Source organism: Delphinus delphis, chromosome 18, assembly GCF_949987515.2.
Source record: "Delphinus delphis chromosome 18, mDelDel1.2, whole genome shotgun sequence".
In the NCBI taxonomy this organism is placed as follows: Eukaryota; Metazoa; Chordata; class Mammalia; order Artiodactyla; family Delphinidae; genus Delphinus; species Delphinus delphis.
Window position 1 is genome coordinate 6,001,579 of NC_082700.1, and position 25,807 is coordinate 6,027,385.

At 41.8% G+C, this 25,807-nt stretch overlaps 1 protein-coding gene across 2 annotated transcripts; it reads right to left on the reverse strand.

The window, feature by feature from the left end:
* Positions 1 to 8,429: 8,429 nt before the first annotated feature.
* SLC46A3 (solute carrier family 46 member 3) lies at positions 8,430 to 25,122 on the reverse strand. 2 transcript variants are annotated; one of them, XM_059995934.2, is made up of 6 exons: positions 24,896 to 25,122; positions 24,225 to 24,438; positions 18,048 to 18,918; positions 16,502 to 16,585; positions 12,211 to 12,367; positions 8,430 to 10,191 (listed from the first exon to the last, which is right to left on the reverse strand). In XM_059995934.2, the coding sequence occupies exons 2-6, from the start codon at positions 24,411 to 24,413 to the stop codon at positions 10,107 to 10,109; spliced, it is 1,386 nt and encodes a 461-aa protein (XP_059851917.1). In that variant the 5' UTR covers positions 24,414 to 24,438; positions 24,896 to 25,122; the 3' UTR covers positions 8,430 to 10,106. The 2 variants fall into 2 exon arrangements, with proteins under 2 accessions (XP_059851917.1, XP_059851919.1); XM_059995936.2 differs by lacking the exon at positions 16,502 to 16,585.
* Between the last annotated feature and the right edge of the window lie 685 nt (positions 25,123 to 25,807).

The window sequence follows — 25,807 nt, forward strand, 5'->3', positions numbered from 1 at the left end:
CAAGAAGTCTACAAAGATGATGTATGTACTTACTGTGTCATATCAAGAGCCATGTGAGGTCAGGTTGTCCCACTTATTGGTGTTGCAAAGTACGATCACTTGGTGGACAAGTGGTGGCCGTCAGAGCTCTCCATTGTAATAGTACAGTTTTCCTTTTGTAATTAATAATAATAATCTGTGAAGTAATAACTTGAGACCTTGTATACATCCTGTTCCCGAAGAACCTTTCACCCAGAGGTTTTAGCATCCATGAAAAATCTTTACCTCAGTCATTTACAACATGGTCATTGGAGACAGGAAAGGGCCGAAAAATTGTGATATTTTATTATTCCTTCTGCATTTATTGGTTGACAGATTTTTGTAAAGCCAGGTTCCCCCCCCATTTCTCTTCCTCTTTAAGGTATCCTTTGGACTCATGGATTCCTACTTAATGTTTTATAATCCATTCGTATCATTACTCTTCTTAATGCCCTAAATCTTATCATTTTAATGAATACATAGATGTTCCATTTGAACAGAAAATTACATTGGTTTTAATTTAATGAATACATAGACGTTCCATTTGAACAGAAAATTACATTGGTTTTAAAGTGCTACATTTAATTTTTAGCATTACTAATTAATGTTTTTCACAGAATATTGAATATATTTGAGATACTTTAGTTATTATAATCGTAGTTATCATGGAAGTTATGACCAAAGAAATCCTATGTTAGCCATAGGGAAACACTGCTGCCCTTAATCTACTGATGTGTGGCCCGATCACATGAGAAAGTCACAAGACCAGGACAGGCAAGGGCAGCCAGAGCCTTCTCCATTTGGCACTGTGGCTTAAAAGTAGGCACTATATTATGAACATTGAAGAAAAGACAAAGGGAGCTGATAAGGCCCAAGAAGCATTGCATATTTCTTCTTTTTAAACTTTTTATCATGGAAAATTTCAAACACCTAAAAGTAGATGGAAAAATACAATATAATCTCATGTTTCCATCATCTAAGTTCCATAATTTATCCATGGCCAATCTTATTTCATCTATATTTTTTACCCACTTTCCCCCTCAATGTCATTTTGAAAGAAATTCCAAATATTATTTATAGGTGTAAATATTTCAGTTTATAAAGCTAACCTAACCACAATACTGTTATTATCATAGCTAAGTTAACAATAATTCCTTATAATTAAATGTCCAGTCAGTATTCAGATTTCTGAAGGTCCAGTAATAGTTTTTAAGCTATTTTGTTTGAATCAGATCCAAGTAATTTACACGCATTGTGATTGGTTTTGTGCCAGCTGTTTCATAATTTATGGCTTCTACCTCCATTTCTTTCTCTTTTTCTTGCGAGTTGTTGAAGAAACCAAGCAGTTTGTTCCATAGAGGTTCCCACAGTCTAGTTTTTACTGTTTGCATCTTTGTGATACAGTTTAACATGTTCTTCTCACCCCTGGCTTCAGAGGCTCTCTCTTTCCTTAATAAAATGAAAACTCCAGGGTTTGGCTTTGGGTGAAAGATAGGCAAGGTCAGCACCCAGATTCCATTTCTCTTTATTTCACCTTGCACTTTGTAGGAGTCATTTGTTTTATTTTGGCTGTCCAGCATCTACTCTGATAGACTCTGAATTCTTTAGGGGAACCGTCTTTTCTCTGAGTTGTGTTGTCTTGAGGGAGGGCGTGCTGTTCCCTCTCTAGAATGCTAAGAGGGCCCACCTCTCTGCTCCTAATGCCTCCTGGGGAAGGCTTGTGACCCAGGTCAGCTGATCAAACTTCAGTCCTGGACTTGGATTCTAGAGCAAGGACAGGAGGAGAACAGTGAGGCGACCCATCACTGCCAGAGGCAGTGCCCTTCGCCCTTCGTGCTGCATGATCATTGCTGTGTCGCTGCCGCTTTATGTCTGGAGCTCCCCTGGCTCTTGATTGTTTTCTTAGGCTGTTCCTAAGCTTTTTATTGGAGCTGTGAGCTCCTACTTTTATTCCAGTAAATCCCCGTGGGCTTAAATAAACAGAAATAAACAGTACACGTTGTTGCCTGCAATCGGGATCTCTGAATGATGCAGTAATTGGCATTAAACAGTTGATGTTACAGGAAACACGTCCCCAGAGAAATTTGGGAACTGGGGCTGGTTATCTCACTGAGTCAGGTTAGGCAGTGAATCCAGGTAGGAAATCTAGCTGTCCCTGGCAGGCACTTGTAAAATAGCTACCCCATCTGGTCACATGAAGTCACACGCGCAATTTACAGCAAGGTTCTGGGCAACCAGAATGGGAAGAAGTCAGGATGGTGGGGTGGCTGCTTCTGACAGCAGTGAAAGTTTAAAGCAAGTAAATAACATATTCAAATCTCCAAACCAACCTACAGAAACCTAAAGAGTGTCATTTCTTACAGGTAGAGCACTTGGCAGAAGACAGATGTGAGTCTCCTCAGTACAGCTGGTGCAGTTACTGCCCTACCAGGTTTAAAGTGTGAAAACTGGAGCACTGTGTAGGACCCCGAGAGCTAAGGGGGAATATGATTGAGGAAGGAAGCAGATTCTTCACTTAGAAGGAAGAATTCACTTCACTTAGAAGTCATCCTTTTTTTCCTTAAGACTTCCTTCACCTGAGGGGTCAGTGTATCAGGGAAGCCAGTAAGCCTCTTGCCCCAGTGCTCTTTATTTCCAAAGCCAGAGCCAGTGGTTAGAGCCCAGCATGCCCCCTGGAGGCCAAACCCAAAGAAATTTAACATGTAGAAAGAATGTGGGGACCTTGCCAGTTTATGTCTACAGGAATTTCAGGGACATGTGAACGAAGAGATCTTGAATGTGCTTTTAGATTAACAATATGATGCCCTTACACAAGATAATTCCAGATTCATTTAACTCAAGAAGGTGGATGTGTTTTTAATAATTTCCCAAACTGGATTCAACACAGGCCTATACTGAATGAAGACGAGATGCCAGAAGTCCTTAGTGTAGTGCAGAGCAGTGGTTCTCATACTTTTTTGTGCATTAGAATCACGGGGCAGCGTTTAGAATCACAGATGGCTGGGTCGCACCCCTCGAGTTTGTGATTCAGGAGGTTTGAGGTGAAGCCTGAGAATCTGTGTTTCCAGCAAGTTCTCAGGTGATGGTGATGCTGCTAATCTAGGGACCACACTCTCAGAACTGCTGGTATAGAGGGAGGAGATCAAATACTTTGAGAGGAAGGAAGGTTGGACTAGTTTGCCGATGTAAATCCCCTATTCACTGGCCACCTAACTGTCTTTCGCAAGACAAGCTGGATAACATACCTTTACCAAGGCTTTCAAACATATATTAGTGCTGGCTTCAAAGCCCTGATATAGTCTTTCTTATTTAACATTATCGAGGTGTAATTTACATAGAACAGATGTACCCACTTAAAGTATACGGTTATATACATTTTGACAAATATACGTATACAACTGCATAACCACCACCAAACCACCCCTAAAAGTTCTGTCCTGTCCCTTTTTACCCCTGTCTTTCCTGATGCGAGCCCCAGGCAAACACTGACCTGCTTTCTGACATTGTAGATTAGTTTTTTGTTTTTCAAGAATTTCATATAGAGTCATGCAGTATGTAATTTTTTGTGTCTGGCTTCTTCTGCTTTGTATAATGTTTAAAAACTTATCAATGTTGTTGAGTAGTTCTGTTCTCTTTTATTGTTGATTAATATTTCATTATATGGATATAGCAATATTTTGTCTACTCATTCATGTATTGAAGGATATTTGGGTCATTTCCAGTTTGGGGCTATAATGGATGAAGCTTCTATGAACATTTATATACAAGCCTTCGTACGGACATCTGTTTTCATTTGTCTTGGTAAATAACCTAGGTGGCATTGCTGAGTCACGTGGTAAGTGCATGAACATTCCAGGTGCTGGCACCCTCATTAGTACTTGGTCTTGTCACACTTTTTAAACTTAGCCATTCTAGAGATTACATGGTGGTATCTCATTGCGGTTTTAATTTGCATCTCTCTGATGACTAATGGTGTTGAGCATTACTGTATCTTTATTTTGTGAACTGGTTTCTCAAATCTTTTGCCCTTTCCTCCACCTTTTAAAAAGTACGGCCAGTCCCCAACTTACGATGGTCTGACTTATGATTTTTCGACTTTCCCGTCGTGCAAAAACAACTGGCATTCAGTAAAAACCGTACTTTGAATGTTGACTGTGGCTCTTTTTCTGGGCTAGCATAGATCCTCTCTTGTGCTGCCGGGCAGTGGCAGCGAGCAGAGCTCCCCGTCAGCCACGCCGTCACAAGAGTGAACAACCGGTGAACTTGCAACCATTCTGGACCCAGACAACTATTCTGTTTTCCCTTTCAGTACAGTATTTGATGAATTATGTGAGATATTCAGCACTTTATTTTGAAATAGGTTTTGTGTTAGATGATTTTGCCCAGCTGTAGGCTAATGTTAAGTATTCTCAGCACGTTCAAGGTAGGCTGGGCTAAGCAGTGATGTTCGGTAGGTTCGGGGTATGAAATGCATTTTTGACTTATGATATTTTCAGTTTATGATGGGTTTATCTGGACGTAACCCCATCATAAGTTGAGGCAGATCTGTAGTTTGCTTACTTTGTTGAGTTGCAAGAGTTTTTTTTTTTTTTAATGTATACTGGATATAAAGCATCTGTCAGATATACGTATTGCACATACCTTCTGGAATCTTGGCTTGCCTTTTCATTTTCTTATTGGTGTGTTTCAAACAGAAGAAAATTTTAATTTACATGAAATCCAATTAATGTGAGTGTTGGTGTTTTGTGTCTTTGGCATCCTATCTAAGGAATTTTGCCTAACCCATGATTATAAAGATTTTCTTTAATGTTTTCTTCTGGAACTTTTGTATCTTAACAGTGTTGTCTTCTAATACATAAGCACGTATCTTTCCATTTATTTAGATTTTCCTTAATTTCTCTCAGCAGTGTTTTATAGTTTTCAGTGTACAGGTCTTAAACATATTTTTAAAATTTGTCCCTAGATATTTTGTGGGTTTTTTTCAATACTATTTTTAAGTGGTATTGGTTTTGATTTTGATTTTATCAGTTGCTTGTTGCTAGTATATAGTCATAGAATTGATTCTTGTACATTGACTTTGTATTCTATGACATTGCTAAGTTCATTTATTAGTTCTAGTAGTTTTTTTTTTTAATGAAGCTTTAGAATTTTCTGTGTCATGTCGTATGTAGATAAACAGCTTTACTTTGTCCTTCCCCATCTGTATGCCTTCTTGCCTTACAGCTAGGACTTCCAGTATAGTGTTGAATAGGAATTGTAAGATGGGGTATCCTTGTCTCATTCCCAATCTTAGGGGGAAAGTATCCAGTCTTTTTACTATTAAATATCGTGTTAGCTGTATGGGGTTTTTTTGTTTGTTTTTGTTTTGTAGATGCCCTTTATTAGCTTGATCCTAGGTTCTTGAGAATTTTTATCATGAATAGATGTTGAATTTTGTTAAATGTTTTTTCTGCATCTGTTGATATGACCATGTGGTTTATTTATCTTTAGTCTGTTAATATGATGCATTATTACATTAAGTGATTTTCAAGTATTGAGTCAGCCTCACGGTTTCTGGATACCCTCACTTCGTCGGGATGTAGTATCTTTCTTATATATTACCTGATTTGTTAATATTTTGTTGTGAATTTTTTGTTTATGTTCATAAGACATATTAGTGTGCAGTGTTGAAATACCTTTCTAGGCCCAAGATGGAGCTGCTCCTGCCTGGGTGCCACATCAGCAAACCAAAACTTAGGTAACTTTCGTGTCCATAAATTCTTCCCTTGACCAGAAAGGCAGTATATCCAGTCAGCCCATCCCCAAATGCCAAACCAACTCTGGGCTTTATACAGTTGGTCCTTTGTATCCACAGATTCCACATCCTCAGATTCAACCAACCTCAGATCAAAAATATTTGAAAAAAAAATTCCAGAAAATTCCAAAAAGCAAAACTGGAATTTGCCATTCCAGCAACTATTGTATTAGGTATCATAAGTAATCTAGAGCTGATTTAAAGTGCACAGGAGGATGTGCATAGGTTATATGCAAGTACTGTGCCATTTTACATGAGGAACTTGAGCGTCCATGGATTTGGGTATCCTCAGGAGGAGGGGGAGGGAAGCGTCCTGGAACTGATCCTGAGCAATGACTTTTCTTGATCCGTGTTCTTTATCATATAAAAAGCTTCCTGCCTTCCGCTCCGTTTTGCCGGTCTCCAAATGCAGATTGTCCCCTTCATGAAGTGTTAAAGTTTGTATCACCTAACTTGTCTTTTTAAATTATTTTTTTTTAGGAGCAGTTTGCTTTTCTTGTAGTTTCTTTATCTGGTTTTGTATCAGGATAATGCTGACCTCATAAAACAAGTTGGGAAATGTTCCTTGCTTCTATTTTATGGAAACACTTGTGTAGAATTGATCTGTTTGTTCCTTAAATGTTTGGCAATGAAACCATCTGGGCTGTGTCCCATCTTGATCACATTCTAGCTGCATATCATTCCCAAGAAAGCTGTCTCTAAGTAATGATCTGTAGCCATGTAAGTCCAGAAACTTCTGTCAAGTGCAACCAGAATCGATTTGACTCAAGGGACTGCCTCACGCTAATCAAATGAGACTGATTTTTTAAGCCTGAACTGAGCCAGGCGCTGTAACAAGTGTTTTATATTAACACTACTTTATGTATTCTGTAACCTAGAATCCCAGTAATTACCATGAGGGACATATCTCTCCAGTAACCAAAATATGTGTGTCCTCCATGGAGAGCAGGGGTTCAGCACAGTACTGCCCTGGGCCAGGTTCAGCTGCCGCTTGTTTTGTTTATTGGAGCACAGCTATGCATGTTCGCTTATGCGCGGTCTAGGATGCTTTGTGCTACGACAGCAGGTAAGTGAGTAGCCGTGGCAGACTGTGTAGCCCACGAAGCCTAAAGTATTTACGTTCTGGCTCTCTGGCCACTTACAGACAAAGTTTGCTGACCCCTGATCTAGAGCAGTGATTCTCAACCCTGGCCACATACTGGAATCACCTGGAGAACACTTGAAAAACTACTGTTGTCCGCCTCCCACTCCCAGCATTTCTGACTTGGTTGGCCTGGGCTGGGACCTGGGCATTGGCGGTGTTTAAAACTCCCCGGCAGTTCTGCCCAGCAGCCAAGGCTGAGAACCACTGGCCTAAAGTAAGGCCTGGTATTTGTATTTGTTTAACTGCCCGCCCATGCTGATTGTCTGAGTGTGCATTTAGGAATGGGAAGCACTTATCTAGGGCAGTAGTTTCCAGATCTGAATGTGTGTCTGTCACCTGGGGAGATTTTTTTTCATAGATTCTAAGACCCCACGCCAGACCAAGTGAATTAGAATCTCCAGAGATTTTTTAAAAATTCCTCAGGTGGTCCTGATATACAGACATTTCTTTAAGAAAGACTGAACTTAGGGCACCTTATTGTTATTAGCAAGATTTTTGGATACTGAGTGAGTAACCAGAGGATTATTTAGTGAGCATAAGAGTGGAGAAAAGGGGTTTCTTGTGTTGTGCAGTACAGGCTATGGAGGATCCTACTGAATAGTCCAGCCTCATAGAAACGGAAATACACCCTCCCGAGTGATGAAAATATTTATTTCTGTTAGATATGGTATACCTAACCGCCCTTGTACAGTCCTAGATGAAAGGAACATGTTTTTCCTTTTGGTTCCTCTTTATATAGATGCCATAAAAACAAGTCATCCATTAATATTCTTTGTTCAGATAGTTAGGTAATCAGGTCACATTACAGGAGGTTAGATAATAGCTTCCCCTCCACCCCTGCCACCCCATGTCTTGGCTAAATACCCCCATCAGCTTGCATGCTTCTCTAGGCTCCTGGCATCCCATTTACTAATTATCTCTTAGGACAGACTCTTTGGAGATGGCCAAGCCCATTCATGCTGTGTTCTTACCCTGGGCTACCCCAGTCCAGTCCCCTTATACACTTACTGCATCTCAAATGGTCTTTGCTCAACTGAGAAACTGTCTGTTAATCCTCCCACTGTATTAAACATTCCCATGTGTGTTCTCTTCACTTCAGGTGGAATGTGTAAAATCAGGGAAGGTTGAGCTGGAAGGGACTTTGTTGTAGACCTTATCTAACTCAAAAAAGTCAATCTTATGGGCAGTTAGTTGGGTACTGGTAGTGCTTATGTGTTTGGGGGGGCACTTTATACTCTCCTTGATACAATTCTCAATATTGGATTTATAATCTGTCACACCCTTCTGTGAAGAACCTCAGCAGTGCCAAACCCATCTCTGTGTAATCCTGTTGCTTAGTGGTAGCTGAATAACCATGGTCAGGTGAAGCCTGAGACTTGCCTTCCTTGTCCATAAAATGGGAAAAAGGAAGATCTGCTTTGCAGGGTTATTAAGAGGGTAAAATAACTTGACATAGCATTTTGTAAACCATAAAGTACTTTTTATTTTGTTCTGGGAAGAGCATTGTACAGGAAGTAAAACAAAAATCAATCCGTCAGTCAATCTGAGAATAGCCCAGAAGACATTAGCTAAACCTGAAGGGAATGGTCTTGGAAAAAAGAATTTCCAGTCTTTTAAATTGTGAGTGCTATTTGCTGGTCAAGCAATCATTGATTACCTTACAGGAAAAAGCCGTAAACAATGTTATGAAACAGAAGACTACCTACTTTCAAGAGATTACAAAGGAGTTAATCAGCTAGGTGTACTTCAAGACATTTGTGTTAGTATATATGGAAACTTAGAAAATGGGAGATATTGAAGGACCTGTGAAAATACCATAAAATATAAATGCATATGGGCTACATATTTTTCAATTTATTTGCAAGGCTGGCTTAATGACTATGGCATGGTATCAGTGGTTACTCTCATAATGCATTAAATATATAGCTTTAAATGATTTTTACAAGTGAAAACAAAACTCTGTGTTCATTTAATTCAAATTTTATTGTGGATATAATGAGGAATCAAAGATTGTCCCTGTCCTCAAGGTGCTCATTGTCAAGTAGGGGAACAAACATTACAAGACAAGGGAAAATGCTTGGATGGCAGTACCCAGAGAGCTGTGGGGGCCCTGCAGGGACGGGGGTGGGGGGGTGGAGGTGGGCAGGAGGGGAGGGTAGAAATGTTCGGAAGGGACACGGAGGAAGCGGAAGCAATGCCTTGGCTGAGACTTAAAAGTTTCAACGTAGGGAGGGAAGAAGGCCCAGTGGAACCTTGTGTGCAGACAGGAGGCAGGAGAGGATGCGGTGTTTTCAGGGACCATGGTGGTCCCAGGATGAGTATAAGGCAGTAAGAGATGGATACCCTTTGACAGAAAGAAGGAGTGAATATTGACTCTATAAGTACTAGTTACTTTACATCATGATTGCCTGTTTACTCAGTTTTTACATTTCTGTAGGGACTATTTGTAATCTCTTTTTTCAGTCACCCCTGTGTTACTTACGGAAATATTATCATGCCTGTCACTGATGAAACATATTAGGAAAAGTGAAAATGTATTCATTAAAGTGCTTCCCTTTGAAGGATATTGCAGCTACTGAGAGCTTTGACTATCACTAACACCTTGATGGGCTCTAAAAAACAAAGCATTACCCAAGTAGAAGAAAATTATATTATGAATACTTGAAACTTCTATCATTCTTCTATAAGCGACTGACATCATAATTTTCAACAGTTATGCCTTCAAAATCTTTGAGAGGGGTCAAAAAGTCATTTTGCAGATGAAGAAACTGAGTCAGACAAAGAGTTCTTCTTGGTCTTAATGTGAGAGACTGGAGTATATCAGGGAGATTATTGCTTTTGATTGTATCAGATTTCTTAGTCCCATTTTATACCGATAAGTTTCAGTTTCTTTGGTAAATCCCAAAGTGGGAGGTGTCTTGAGATTTGTTCTTTTATCTACTGGGAATATGTCACGTGGTCTTCATAAAGTGCTCAAAGTGCACGGTGCTGTAAGAAGCTAGAGCAGCAACTATTTCTGACTGTTTAGTTTAGAAGAAAGGACTTGCAGCATTGATTATTCATGAAGTACTGTTTGTGGAGCTAGTTTATATCCTTCAGAAGTCAAGAGTATATGATATGAGCATTTGGATTTTTTTTATTCACAATTAATCATCTGTCTGAAGTGTCTTCGCTGGATTCTTCTTGTATAAGAAGGACATAGCTTCCCGCATTCCTGCTGATGCACTTGACAGCACTGCCAAAGCAAATAAGACATCGATTAAGGCAATACATAAATAATAAATAATCTGTATTCCATCTTTTCCCTGGTTACATGGCTTTTAATAAATTACACAAAGAAGGAGGATACTGGTATTTTGAATCTAACAGGCTTGTTATGCATAGCTTTCTGAAAATAAAAATTAAAAAAATCTACATGAGTTCTTCCCCTTCCAGATCCCTAAAATGTCCATCTGTCCCATTGTCTCCACCACATAGTCCACATAAAATAGTTGTAACTAAAGCTATTACTGAAGTTCATGTTTAATACCTATAACTGAAGCTAGGATAGAAGACATCAGGAAATAATGAAAATAACCTGCAATTTTAATTTTAAAAATATTGAACAGATTAAAAAAAAATCTCAGAAGACCAACTACATTTACACTAGATGCATTATTAAAAGCACAATGACCTTTAATCTCTCTGCACTGATTTTTCCAATTATAAAAGTTATATGTGTTCATAACAGAGTATTTATAAATATATGAAGAATAAAATTAACATGACCCATTATTCTACTTCCCATGTAATACAGTTCTTACTAAAGTCATTGTTCATGATACGGATGCACCATCCTTTACTTAACCATTTCCTGTTATTGGCCATTTTGGTCATTAAAATATTTTTTGCCATAATGAACTTGTTTATATATAAATTTTTGACATTTCTGATCATTTCCTCAGGATAGGATTCTCAATGGGATCACTGGTTCAAATACCATGAATTTTTTTGGGAAGCTTTTGATACATGTTCACGAATTGCTTTCCAAGAACGATAATGCCGAATAACACTACTCCCAGCAAAGTATAAGGCTGATGGTCTCATCACGTGCTCACTAGCAAAGCATGGAGTTTTAATTTTGCCAATTCAATAGGTGATAGTCTCCTTTTCAAAAGATACCTAGTAAAAATAGCTTTTCATCACAGTTACAGAGGCACCGTAAATACTATTGTAGTCCTCCTAACACAGATCTAGGTATCAGCATCCCACTGAGACAGTATGTACTGAGGTCCTACTCTGAATAAGACGCAGGCCAGCCCTTTAAGGAGTTCACAGCCATGGCAGAGTTTAAAGCCTGTGTGGATAGATTCTGTTCTCCCTCCCACGCAGCCACAGCCCACAGTGCTTAGGGGAAGGCAGATGCCAGACCCTGTGCCCCACCTTCTACCCATCCCCATCACCCTGCTCTGCGGCAGCCGTGTGAAATGGGCAAGCCCAGCAGAGGCAGGTTAATGAGCTCTTAGCTCAATGCTTGGGCCCCAGAGAATGTGTCAAATATATTTGCTTGTGCGTTTTCACAACCACTTATCTAGTTGGCTTACACATTTTATTCATTGAAAGGGACAGGGAGAATACATATTTCTTGTAAGTTTATGCCTCTGGTCTTTTTATTCTATGTACTATTCACAAATAGAATTTTGTAGTTTGTATTTACTTGGATATTTACATTTGAAAAGGAAATCATCAAATAAGCCAACTCTCTGTAAAGGAAAGAGAATTCTTAATATCCAGTGCATGCTCTCTGCTCTTGTCATTTACCCAAGGATCTGTATTAAAGTATATCTTCTTAGAGTAATCTGTGACCTTCAGGGGATATTATACTGTAGGAAGTCATTGTTTGAATGTATATATATGTATATACATATTCCTAGAATATATGTGTATTGAATATACATATGAATATATATGTACTGATAATACATATATATTCTTAGACACTAAATTCATCAGTTGTTCATATTTAAAGATAAGGGGTAACTTCTCAGAGTCTCTGTCTAACCCAGTGTTTCTTTCTCTTAGTCCTGGTTGGCCACACCACTGTCTCTTTCTTTCTAAGTCTCCAAAATTATTGACAGATGTCTTCATGTCTAAAAGTTCTTGAGAAAAGTACATTCCAAGGCAAAACTTCAACAGATCTATGTAATTGCACTGGTGAGGTCAGGGAATTCAATCCATCTATCCTTTGATAAAAGGATAAAAAGTAATGACATACCATAGACTGATGGCTGGAATTAGTAATAAAACAGCGGAGAGCAGAAAGACGAAGCCTTTGTACCAAGCAACAGTGGCTGAATAAATTCCGTTGAAAGTAGAAACTGCAGTGATTCCGCCAAGTGTTTCTAAGAAAGCGAGACAAGCGAACATGGTGCCTGTTTGGGGTCAGGGTGTGGAGGGAGAGAGAGAAAAGGCTGAGTTACAAAACAACAAACAAAAATAATGCAGAAAATGGCTACTCAGTGAAAAGTGCAGCCCTGGGGTCACTGCTTGGTGAAGGAAAGCTACTCCCTCAAAATCCCTGAGAAGGCAGTCACCCGTTTTGTGGGTGAAGAAACGGAGCTCAGGAGTTCTCCCTGGACCTGGTGTGAGAGGAGCTGGATCAGTACTTCCAGGGTCCGTGCGGCAAAGCTAAAAGGCACTGGAAGCTGAGGCGTGTGGAATCTGCCGCATCTCCCGTCCCTGCTACAGCCTAAGACGCAGCCCCACCTGCCCCTGAGGTTCGAGGTGCCACCTTCCACTCTCAGTCCCTGCGCTAATCTGGGACACACCTGCAGGGGCAGGATGGCTCCCAGGCAAGCAACGTCCCACCCACCGGCCCTCTGAAAGGTCAAGTCAGATCTGGCAAGAGTGACAGGCAAGGCAGAGAGATAATCTTCTTACCATACATTCTGCAATTTGAATTTGCTCTCTTCCTCCAGAGTAACAAAAAGTTCAGTCACACGAGATTCCTGTGTGACTCATCAAGTAACTACATAAGTGCTCGGTGCTCTAGTGAAGGTTACGCCACAGTCTGACACTGAGTGATTCTTTAAAACGTATTTTTCTGTCTTACGTGCTTACAACTGGCTCCCCTCTGAGGGGACTCTGCTGTCCTTCCCGCTTGCCACATGCCGAGTGTGGGAAAGGGCAGGCCATGGAGCATTGCTTAAGAAGCCTGAAATGGCTGCATGGTCGGCCCAAGCTCACAATCAGAGAAATGGTCATTATTCTACAAGTTTTGAATTTAGTCTGGAATCCAAGACCATACTGACTGAAGAGTGAAACTTACGAAAGACAGCTGGTCATCTTGATGTGCTTTTTTTCCTCTTTGTCAAATTCTGCATCACTACAATTGTGGCTGTTCTCAGCTCTCTGTGGCTTCCGTGGCATAAGTTCCTACGTAGTTTCTGCAGACTCTTAAACCATTGCTTGTTCCCTACTTTGCCAAGTTTACTTTTCCATGACAAATTGTAATATATTTTTCTTACAGACAGTGCAAATCCTGTAAATAATTGTGTTTGATTGGACTGATAGGAAGGAAAAGGGCAAGCTTGAGGATCTAGCTTGGTTATAGTTTACATGTCTAGACTTTAACTTTCCCCATGGTCTTGATCTTTTAGACTGTGTATTGATTTTTATCTATTTAAACTTTCACTTTATTATACATATTCTCATACATTGCTTCAAAGTCTTCACTGAACAACAGGACACATGTTCATAAAACAAACATCTCTATGCAGAATGCTGGGTTATCAGAGATATGTCTTCTTTTGACCAAAATGAAAGTTCTGTCAATGTCAAGGGCACATATGCTTTTTTCACTGCTGTGTCCCCAGGGCGTAGCTGTGCTGGCACCTGGTAGACATTTAATATATATTTGTCAAATGAATGAATAAAAGCTTCATTCAAGGGCAATTACCAGTCATCAAGTAGCATATGGACTTACTGCCTCTATGATTTATGACAATACAGGAAGTTAGTTTAATTGGAAAGAAGTTCTCCTAGTTATGTATCTACGTTATTGTTTCATTTTATTTCTGATCCCTTGCTACAGCCGGGGACAGGTGGTATGGTGCTAATCCTATTATGCAGCCGCTTGAGTCCTTTCTTGTTGGGAACTCGGTCAGGCCGTGCTGTGTTCTGACAAACAACCGTCTCATGAAGTAGCTCTAGCTTGTTGCTGAACTTCCCTGAGCAGCACAACTTATGATTACTTCATTTCTTTTTAGTGCGAAATTATATTCCGTTGGACAGACACACCTCATTTTGTTTATTCATCAGTTCATGGACATTTGCATTGTTTATGCTTCTTGACTATTACAGATAATGCTGCTGTGAACATGTGTGTACAAGATTTTGTGTGGACATGTGTTTTCATTTCTCTTTGGTATATACCTAGGAGTGGAATTGCTGAGTCATAAGGTAACTGTTTAACTTTCTGAGGAGCTACCAAACTGTTTTGTAAGACGGCTGCACCATTTTACACTCCCACAGCAGCGTATGAGGGCTCCAGTTTCTCCACATCCTCGCCAACACTCCTTATGGGCTTTTTCATCTTGGCCATCCTGGTGGGTCTCACTGTGGTTTTCATTTGCATTTCCCTGATGGCTAATGATGTTGAGCACTTTTTCATGTGTCTGTTGGCCATTTGTACATCTTTGGGGAGATGTCAGTTCAAATCCTTTGCACATGTTTTAATTGGATTTTCTTGTTATTGCTGAGTTTTAATAGTTTTTATATATTTTGGATACAAGTTCCTTATCAGACGTATGATTTGCAAATATAGTCTCCCATTCAGTGGGCTGTCTTTTCACTTTCTTGATGGTGTCCTTTGAAGCATAAAAGTTTTTAATTTTGATAAAGTCTAATTTATCTATTTTTTCTTTTTTTGTTGTGCTTTTGGTGTCGTATCTAAGAAACCATTGCATAATTCAAGGAAGCAGGTAGGTTTTTACATACTGTAGTTTTAATATTCCTAGGTGGTTTTCCAATTAATCCTCATCACACAATCTATAAACAGCTGTGTGAATATGTGCTACATCTTATGAGTGGAAAAGAATGAAGAAATGTATTTTCAACCTTATTGAATTATGCAGTCTTCTCCAGTGCTGACTAAAGGGCCATAAGTACAATAGCATAATTATGAATTATTCATAAACACTTGATATGAACATTTGCACCAGGCTAAGACATGGAACAAAAGAAAGCTCCAAGGTCTCATAATATTCATATGATCAAAGCAAAAGGAGGTCAACCACATATGCCTAGTATCTAGCAAGTACCCAGTCCTAACTAGAGATTTAATTTCTGTTTTCCTTCTGTACTGGTCATTCTCTGTCCTCCCCTTCAGCTGTTGGATCTTCTGTGCCCCGCTCTGTGCTCGGGAGGCTGACCCCACAGATATTATGACTTGGACTTCCTTGGATTTGGTCAGTGGGGTCCAGGAGGAGAAGGCTATGCAGTTTCTTCTCTGCTCCCTCCCTCCTTGGGCCGTCCTCTCCTCTGTGCTGCCCTTCCCTGAAGTCTCTTGATTGAATCAGCTGAGTGGGATGCTGTTTTTTCTAGGACTCTGACTCAGGCCCAGCTCTAACATTTGGGGGATCCAGCGTAAGAATACAGTTAGAGGCCTACAAGTTCTAAGTATTTAAAAGTTATAATTCTGGGAGTTCCCTAGTGGCTTAGTGGTTAGGATTCTGGGCCTTCACTGACGTGGCCTGGGTTCAATCCCTGGTCGGGGAACTGAGATCTTGTAAGACGTGTGGCGCAGGCAAAAAAAAAAAAGTTATAATTTTGACTAACAGACTGTTAACTAAGGTATGTTCTGTCTCCCTACTCTGAGAAAATACCTTCCTAATGATTTGGAGGTCAGACACAAACTTAGAATTCTTAGAGTTCCATGTGGAACATGACAGCCCTGGGAGAGCTGGCCCTCACCCTCCAGTCCCCAGCCTGCAGGCTGCAGCCACCCACATCGTATTCTACCTCTTGTTCTGCTCAGAAAGGGTCATTTACACGTGGGTGTAGACACCCCGCCCTGCGATTCCAAGGTTGGGCCAGACCCTCCTGTCGAGAGTCACCCTTTGGCTACCCCTTTGGTGTACAGGAGAGCACACTGGGGTCACAGTCTACCCTCAGGAGAACGGGTCTGAGAAAGAGGATCATCAAGGCATTCACTGGATATGAGCTGTTCAGCTGGGAGTTATGGGGACCCACGCACACGTACCCAGAGTGTAGCCTAGAAGGGGGGAGTGTTGTGGGCTCCCAGGGGGCATATCGCCTGGCCCTGAGGTCTCCCCTCCCCTTGGGGCGGGGCAGCTCCAGAGAAAGCCCTCGAAAGCACCAGGCCCCGGGCAGGGGCTCCCCTGCTTGAATATAAGCTCTCCTAACACAGCCCTTACCAATTCCAAAGGAGTTCTGTGCAGAAAAAGGGTTGCAGAATATCCTGAAGAATCAAACACTGATGGTACACAGATATGAGTTGGTACAGATCATAGATTCATTCTGTTCCTTAAGCAAATTAAACTCACCTTGTTCAGTAGAACGAACCACTTTTGATATCATGGACCGTAGAACAGAGAATGGCACAACAGTGAAAAGGAATGGCAGCCTGACTGTGAGAGGAACAGTTGGAAATTACTGGCTGAATCAGAAAACTAAGGGTCCATTTTAAAGGCGGAACACTTAACCTCTAAATACTTCATTTTCTATAAGCATCTTAACTCATTGCATCTAACGGCTGAATGAATTAATGGTAGAATTCTGTTTAATGAATTAAGATAGACTATAGACATGTCAGTTTAAGATTACTCTCAAGTTTAAGTTTACTCTTAAATTCTTATTCTAGTGCAGAGAACAAGAGTTCATGGAAGTTACAGGTCCAGATCTATATAATCTGCCACTTGAAATGGATCCGTTTCCCTAGTTATTAGAGTAACGTCATGTTTAGCAGGTTGCGACTGTTAATAAATTTTTTGTTTTCTGTTTTTGCTCTTTCAGACTTGGCATTCTCATCGTTAAAATTCTTTTATTATATTGATCTACTTATTGGTAAATTGGTTTCTTCTTGCTTCTTCATCTTTGTGGGTGAATAGTTTCACGAACACAAGTTGCCTCTGCTCTTAAATTATGACCCTTAATAGTAGCATTTTTAGTTATATGACAAAATGGTAAGATATTACATTTGCAGACCACTTTATGTTTTCATCATGTTTTCACATATATTAACTTACTTGGAGTTGGCAACTCCAAGGGAAACAGGGAGGGAGAACTGGCATTTACTGAACCCTTGGCATTGCGCTAAGTAGTTTACAGTTCTCTCTTCTAATATTCGTTATAACCCTCTGACTTAGGTACCACTATGCCCATTTTATAGATGAAAAAACAAGGGCTCAGAGTAGTTCAGTAACTTGCCCAAGGTCACCTAGTGCTGTAGATGGAAATTAAGCCCAATTCTGTTTGGTCACTCTGCTTCCCTGCAAGGTAGCAAGAGGTTAACACTGCCTTTGTAGAAAAAGACTAAATTGGATCTTTCTTGAGGTCCCACTTTAACAGATCCTTTAACCCTTTCAAACACAGTATCTCACTCAAGCCCTAGTTAAGGAAGCAGTCCTATTTGCCAGAAAGTGATTCCTCAAAAGCCAATTCATGAAATGACCAATTTGCTGAAAGATCAATTTGCAAAATCTTCTTGAATATATTCAATGAATTTTTTTAATGTATCTTTTGAGTATACTTTAGACACTTGTCTTAAAATTGTAGCCTTCTTAGCATCATTTTAAGAAATATTCAGGTTGGTGAATGCTATTTTGAAGGACTGATTCACAAGAAGGATGTTCCTCAAAACAATTTTTTGGCAAATGTGCAAATTTGGAAAATTGTGGTTATTCAACTTTTTTTTTTTTCTTTAAAGTCAGTTGGTTTTCAGCTTCTGGAAAGCTAGCTTTAAACAAATTACCTTTACTTGAACTAAAATGCATTAAATAGAGAATTTTATATTAAAGTTTCTCACCCAACAGACTAAATTCATTTTATGTAAACATCAATACACAGTTCTAGGCTACATTTGTAACTTACCTAAAAACATCATCAATGTTGTTCTGGCAAAAGCAGTCATAGCCATTCCTACCATGGTGGTAAAAATTCCAATGAAGGCCATGTGAATATCTTCCATACAATAAGAAAAAAGCCATATTCCTAGGAAACTGCTGAAAAAAGAGACACTACCCAACGCTGATCCATAACCTATTAAAACTTCATCCCAGCAGAGCGGTGAATCCAATTCATAAAGGATAAAAATGGGGGAAATGCCAGCTGTCACGAAAAAATAAGTGATCATTGTAAAAAGCAACAAACAGAGCAAAGATCGTTGCTCACCAGAATTATTTTTAAAAAGCATGTAAGTTCGGTAAAATAAGTTTTTAAAGCCTTCAGTCCATGATACAGAAACATTCTGAGATGAAGGCTCTTTCATCGAATCCTCAAGAAAGAATAAAATATAAATCAAGTTAACAGTAAGAGCCATAGTAGCAATTAAAAACGACCACACAAAACCTAGTTCTCTAATAAAATAGCCAGAAGACAGTCCTGTTAATCCAGTGACAATTCCAAGCAGGAAGTCAATTACAGCTATTCGAATTGTTCTTTGTTTCTTTTCTTTACATTGATCAACTATGTAGGCAAAAGAGGCTCCCAGAAGTGTGGTGTAATTGCCACAAAGTGCAACCAAAAAGGTAGATGCAATCAAAAGCTGGACTGGAAAGGCAAAATAGGAAAGCAAACAGAGCCAAGCACTGTTTGCAAGAGCACCAACAGAAGACAAAATCAAAGGGAATTTTCGTCCTCCGTGGTCACTATGAGACAGAAGCATGAATGTAGACACGAGACCAGGAATTAACCCACTTATGTCCATCTGCAGATTAAAAAGAGACACTTTTTTCTGAACTTCCTGCAAATAAATAAAAAGAAGACAAAGTGTTTACAGAGGCTTATACAATATGCCTAAAAATACCCTGGTACATACTTTTTCTTGATATTGCCAGTAGGTCAGGGATGGGGAATCTCTAGTGCATGGGTTTGATATAGCTTAAATCTTCATCCAGTTCACAAGGCAAATATCAAGAGGTGATACAATCATCAATGCTCAGTCACAATATTCAGGTACCACAGTGGAGACATTAATCCATGAAAATAGAAGTGTGTGTATTGGTGTATGTCTGACTTACATAGAAGAGCCGCAGAACCCAAGGCCTCGGGGACTGGTTATGTAATGACTTCTCCTTCTTCTGTGAACAGTTAGCACTAAGAGATCATGACCACTGTTCTAAAGCAAGAACGGTACCCTTTCCCATGATACACCTTTCTGTCTAAAGGGGAATGAATATCACATGTAAACATCGTGTCTGATAGGCCTTTATTTAGATAGAGCTCAGCTGTCCTTTTCACGTGTCTCCACAAATATTCCTTTATTTACTAAAAATTAAGATAAAACTCGAAGAGGAGCTTTGTATTGACTAAAGATGGTAGCATGCCATGAACTAAGGAGTGAGCTAAACTCAACTTTCCTGAGGCCCAAAACAACTACGTACACGTGCATTGGCAGATGTAACAATCGTGACACTAGGTATATGATGGGAAGAACTTGGGGTGATTTAAAAGCATTTTCTTCTCACCACTTTTCTGTATTTTCCAAACTTTATATTAAAGGATATGTGCCGTTTCTATAATGGAGATTACTAAACTCATTTTAAAAAAGATTTATTCATGTAATATTTAGAAAGCACCCTAAAAACCACAAAAATATGATTAACCACAGAAATATCAGATACTGAATTAATGGCTTTTTAAAATAGTGAGCCTATTTTTATTTTTATATATTTATATAATTCAAGCCATTCCATGTTGCCAGGAGATGCTCTGGTCCCTCAAACCCCAAACTTCAGTCATCTTTGCTTCTAGCCTTTCCCTTCGTCCATGCCCCCCAACACAATCTATCCTGTCCCGCTAAAGTTGCTCACTTTACCTTCTCGATGGTCCCATAGTTGCCACTTGGTTTTCACCTGGACCATTGGTTTTCACCTGGACCACCCTGGCATCTAACTGGTCTCTTCATTCAATTCAGAATATAATGTCAATCTTACCACTTTGCAGATCACAGACACTACTGCTGGGCACATGTTGCATAGCACCACAGCATACTATCGGCATGTCTCTCACCTGCTCAGAAGCTGCAGTGTCTCCCCACTGCCTGGGAAAGTCCACACTCCTTAGCCTGGTACTTAAGGCCCCCGAGACGTGGCCTGATCTCATCTTCAGCGTTATCCCCACTCTCCCCCCAGATACGGTCTATGCTCCAGGCACAGTCCATAGTCAGGTCCCACCTAGATTTCCCTGAAATTCTCAAACAGGGGTCATCACTCCTTTTTCTGAACCTTCTCGTAGAACAGTTATCATTCCCCAGCTGTATTTTTTTGTGTATTGATTAAGAGCTTGAGCTCTGGAGTCAGAGGAATCTGGATTCAAATACAGTCAGTTCTGTACACCACAGTTTGAGTGGTCTTTAAAAACACACATCAGCTTGTGTCACTCCTCTGTCAACCCCCCAGTGGCTTTCCTTACACTGGAATAAATGCAAACTCCTTGCCACGGCGAGGGGCGACCCCATGTCACGGAGCCTCTGATTCATCTCCCCTTCCTCACTCCTCTCGGCCGACAAGCCATCCCACAAACCTCCATGCTACTTGCTGTTCCCTCTGCCTGATCGTTGCACAGCTCACTTCCTCAGTTCAAAACCACTTCCTCAGAAGGGCCTTCCCTGACCATCACTCAATCCAAAGCAACCCCACTAATCCCGCCCAGCGCTCCAGCCCCTTATCCTTGTTGTTCTTCTCCTTAGAGACTCACCGGCTCCTTGACAGGAAATTATATTTTATTCGATCTGTGCATTGTGTGACTTCCCTCCTACAATCTAAGCTCCCGGCTGGGGTGAAACCTTGTCCACTTCACCATAGTATCACCAGCTCCAAGAACAGCGCTTCCAGGGAGGGTAGGTACTCAATAGACAGATTGATTAACTGAACAAACCATCGAGTAAAATAGGCCTCTGTAGCTTGCATGCTCTGTGTGATCCTGACCAAATGACTTGTCTCTGTAGCTTCTTCATCTGACCAGAGGGAACGTCAACAGTCCCAACCTTGCAGGCTGTCAGGAGACTTAAAGTCAATATAAGGTGCTCCACACAGGGCCCACATACAGTCAGTGCTGTTTCATTTTTACTAGGTTAGATCTTTTGAGCACATCTTTGTATCTCCTACAGATATAGAAGCCATCAAGTAAATATTTATTGAATAAATAAATGAAACAGTTATCGTTTAATCAACTCCTCAGCAAGATGTTCCAGTGTGGGGTTCCTCCTCCCATTTCCACGCCTCCGCCTAAGTCCTGTCCCCTCCTTTTTTCCTACTGTCATCCCAACCCAGTCTGTTACACAGACTACTCACCTCATCTGCAAACCATGTTGTGAAATTCAGATCTTAACAAACTCAAAGCGTATTTCAACCATAAATCAATGTTGAGACAGAAGAAATTGTGTTTGAACATTATAAACTCTGGAGAATTTTGTGTTATGTGTTATAGTAGGGTAGATGGGAGAAATCAGAGTAAAAAAAAAAGCTATTTCCTATACAAGATTGAACAGAATGACAAGGTACTGAGACGGGGATAAACTAAGGAAAGGGCTATCAATTTTAAGGAAGGCACAATTTCATAGGCTAAAATGCATATATTCCAGTTGAGCAGAAGGTATTCCTTACCTGCTGGTAACCAGGGATTGTGTTATTAAAAGGTTTATAAATAAATTCCTGAGCGAGAACAACTTCGTGATCTGTTGGGTGACCCGAAGTTGTCCCCTCAGTGGCAGAGTCCCTATCTTGAAAGCTGCCTGAAGAGAACAGGCCACAGTGGCCGGTGTAACACTTCAAAACCAATCATTTACAAGGGAAGGAGAGGGCGGTAAGGGGCTTAAAAATTCCTTCCTCCACAAAAGTCAATAGACATCCCAGAATTCCCTACTCTCTGCCCTTTGCCAAGAGTTTCCTTCCACAGCCTTGCCACTTTGTTAAGAGGCCTTTTAGAGATTAATCTCATCGCCCAAGAGAAGTATGTAGTTGTACTTACAGTCACAGGGCTCAGAAAACTTGAAGATTTGAAAGATAGGTTAGAACCATATCCATATGAATATATATGTTATATATACCTTAACCCCAGATAGATTGAAAAATATGACTTTCATCCAAATAGACTTTCAAAATGTTAAATATAAGTGAAATCGCTCCGATTATTCTGATATTTGTACCCTGAAATTCATGACACTATCTTGCGTACCAATACGTATGTGTGTATATTTGTTACGTGGGAAGGTTAAATAAAAACAGCATAACGGAGGTTCAACACGTATTCTTACACACAACTGATCTTTTGGGAGAGATCTGAGAAAAATCTGAGCTGAAAAAGTCATTTATTTATTTTATCAGGGGCTGACCCTGTACTATGACATCTCTTATTTTTAGGGTTACAAGAACAGCCCACAGATCTCTAAGTGGAAGCTCACAGAACAGGGAACATTTGTTCTCGGATTTAAAGGGGGCAGAATATTCTCTGAGAAGCTGAGCAGGGACAGGATCCAGGGAAGGGGTCAGAAGGAGGTGTTCCTCTGTCCTAAGGAGCGAGTGGTGAGTGGGTCGCCACGCCCTGTCCCAGTTGTGGGTGGGATGGTTTCTGGTTCCCCAATCTTAGAAGAAGCACCTGTAGCTCTAGCGCACCGACTGTAAGGCAAGGATCTAGGGCGGTATGTTCTCTTGAACATTAATCCAGTGAAACAGCAGTCAATCGATCAAAAAATTTGGCAGAAATCTTCAAAATGAGACCCCTGCTCTGGGCAGTGGGGGGCTTTCAGCAGCTGGGTTAGGCAGGGAGCGGGGCCAATACTCATCACCTGCACAGTCACAGAGGTCACCAAAGCAGCTGGACCAAGGCCCGTCTCCCGTCACTCTAGAGGGTGAGGACAGCCGACCTTTCCAGACACTCAAGTCCTCTCCTCTGTCCCTCCCACTGCTCCCAGGGGGCTGGTGAAGGAACTCACAGTATGAAATGGAGAAACTGATGAACCTCTGGAACCTTCTTACTCCCTGGAGATATATACATGTAACAGGAACATTCTTAAAGGGAGACAAAACCAAGAGGAGAGCCCCTTGTTGGCCCTTCTGTTTTTAGGACCTCACTCTAGGCCAGAACCTTGATATCTGCATGGCTGTTCAGAAATAATCTGTTCTTTTCTCCATGGGTGCAGATGACTCAGAGTCCCTTAGACTCTTTTCATCTTTTGACTGGGGAAGCAGCGCCACTCTTTTGCCATCACAAAATATTCCCAAGGGGAAGAGTTCAAAGTTTACAAGTGTGGTTGTTTTTCAGTCATGGCGGGGGGGGGGGGATTTCCAAATCTGGATGCTCTCTCTGCTTTGCATTTGGACACTGGTAGACTGGTAAAGACTGCCTAAGGGAATGGAGACTGGCGCCGTACCTCCTGGGGGAGGAGGCTGGACCTGGGGAAGGAAGGGCTCTGGAGTATCCGGCTGAACATTTTCAGTGTCCTCAGAGCGCAAGTGGGTGCTCCCCACCCCCCATATCCTCACACAGATGCTCCTCAGCTCTGGGGGGTCAAACTGATTTGATAACACCGAATGATGGATGACGAATGCCACCCTCACCCCATGACAGACCCTGGCGCCGGGCCCACAGTCTTCAGGGATGGTCCACTTTCTGGGGTCACTGAAAACTGGGTCATGCCCGTGAAGCGGAAGCGGGTAGGGAGGAAGTGGGCAAGGGAAAGGCAGGACCCATGCTTCACCCGACCCCTGGCCACCAAGTACCATTCCAGCCTGCCCTGTCCCAACTGTCAGGCTTTCCGTGGGGAAGAAGAAAGGAGACAACCACAGAGATGAGACTGCCCTGACATTTTCTGAGACAAAGGAGAAGAGCCAGTGTCACAGAGGAAGGGGGTTTTAAGTAGAAGAGGCAGATTAAAGGTGTCAGGAAGCTTCAGACAGAAAGGAGAATAAAGGCTTTTGGTTTGGGACTTAGGGGTTTTCGTGTGACCCTTAAGAGATCAATGTATGAGGAGTGCAGGATCCTCTTTCCTTTAAAATCCTGTTGCACATTCCCTTTTTAATACGTGTTAGGAATATTTTGATTTCTTACCTCCTGGAATGTGAAAATTGGGCTGCTTTTGTTTTTCGCGCACTCAGAAACATTGCTATCGGGTGCGATGCTGTAGTTGCCTGTTTCCTCCCATATTCTCCTGTACACATATTGTGTTGTCAGTGGAGCAGTCAAAGTCATAGCAAATACACTAAAGCAGATGGCAGGTTCCACAAATGGAATCTTCATCTCGCTTGGGTAGGTAGCTGAAATTCTATTAAGAAGAAAAGGAGAGACATAATCAGCTGCACTCTTATCTGAGAGGCTAGATTTTCAATGATGGGGAAGTTGGGGGAACTTTGTGGAGTAAACAAGCAAACTAGGGAACAGAAAGCAGTAAGCACTTCCTAAGACAACAACAACCTCAGACTGTCATACTTAACCATTTTTAAGAGCTGGACCTTTAAGGACTCAACCCGCCCTTGAGATGATTCTTTAAGATAGTCTTAATAAGCTGTCTACCACTTTGGCTATCCAGTGGTCACACTACAATTCCCACACTGAATACTGCCAGCTGGTTTTCATAAGGGAAACAGTGAGGTTGCTCTGGGGACGAGACAATTACGTAATTGTTTATTATTGATTTTGCTGCTTGTGAACAGCGGACAGGAAGGGGGCCTTTAAAAAGCAGCTTCCAATCGTAAGGGTTTGTTTATGTTGTTTTAACTCACCCCACGGTCACAGTCTTCCTGCCGATCTAGGCGCGGGTCTGACCGTTTTCGGGGCCGGAGTCTCGGGGGCTGTCTCTTTTCAGGGGCTCCTGGGCAGCAAGTGCGCACGGAGGCTGGGTCTGCGCCGCCGCGCTGGGATGGGAAGGGGAATTGCCGCTGAATTCGACCAGATGCACAGGTCGGGAGACCGCAAGCCTGATTTTAAAGCAAAACAGGAGAGGGCACTTCCGCGTCCAGAGTGACAACGGTGACAGTTCACCGCGCAGCCCTCGCTCAGCTCCTGAGTGGCCCTGCGGGCTCCGCCCGGCGAGCTCCCGCGGGGCCCGCGCGCCGGGCAGCTGCTCCCTGAGCCGTCGGCGGGCTGTCGCTGGGTCCGCGGCCCGGCCTGCGCTCGCTATGACTCAGCTGCGCCAGCCGAGCATCGCCTCCGGCCCAGGAGACGGGCCTCGGGGGTGCTGGTCCCCCGCCGCCTGGGCGGTCGCTGTCCTGCTTTCCTGCGACTGGGCCCCTTGGCCGGCACCCCCGCGGGGATTGGTCCGCTCCGACGTCGCTCCCGAGCGCCCGCCCCCGGAGGCCCCAGTGGGGCCGCCGCAGCCGGCAGCCCCGGGGTTCGTGCAAGGACTGAGGTTAGAGAGCTTTTCTGGGTCCGAATATCACTTCTCACGGAAGCACACAGGAGATTTGTTGCAGAAGTAACATTTTGGGATGCAGGCCACTGTAGCGTCCGTGCGGGCCAGGCAAGTGCTCTGAGAAACGCAGAAGAGGGGGACCGGGTAGGGACGCCCGTGGAGGGTGCGGGAGAGAGAGTGCTTCTGGCAGGGTTAGCCGGGGTCTGGAATGAGGTCGCTGGCTCTTCTTGGTGATGCAACCTTGGGCTAATTATTTCATCGCTATGAACGTCCATTTCTTTAT

Excerpts from the sequence above, each read along its gene's own strand:
- SLC46A3 (XM_059995934.2), bottom strand. The coding sequence starts at position 24,413 with ATGAAGATTCCATTTGTGGAACCTGCCATCTGCTTTAGTGTATTTGCT. Across the intron at positions 18,919-24,224 it reads CAATTTTCACATTCCAGGAG|GAAGTTCAGAAAAAAGTGTC; the intron begins GTAAGAAATCAA and ends ATTTATTTGCAG. Across the intron at positions 16,586-18,047 it reads AACATTGATGATGTTTTTAG|TCAGGCTGCCATTCCTTTTC; the intron begins GTAAGTTACAAA and ends TTCCTCTCACAG.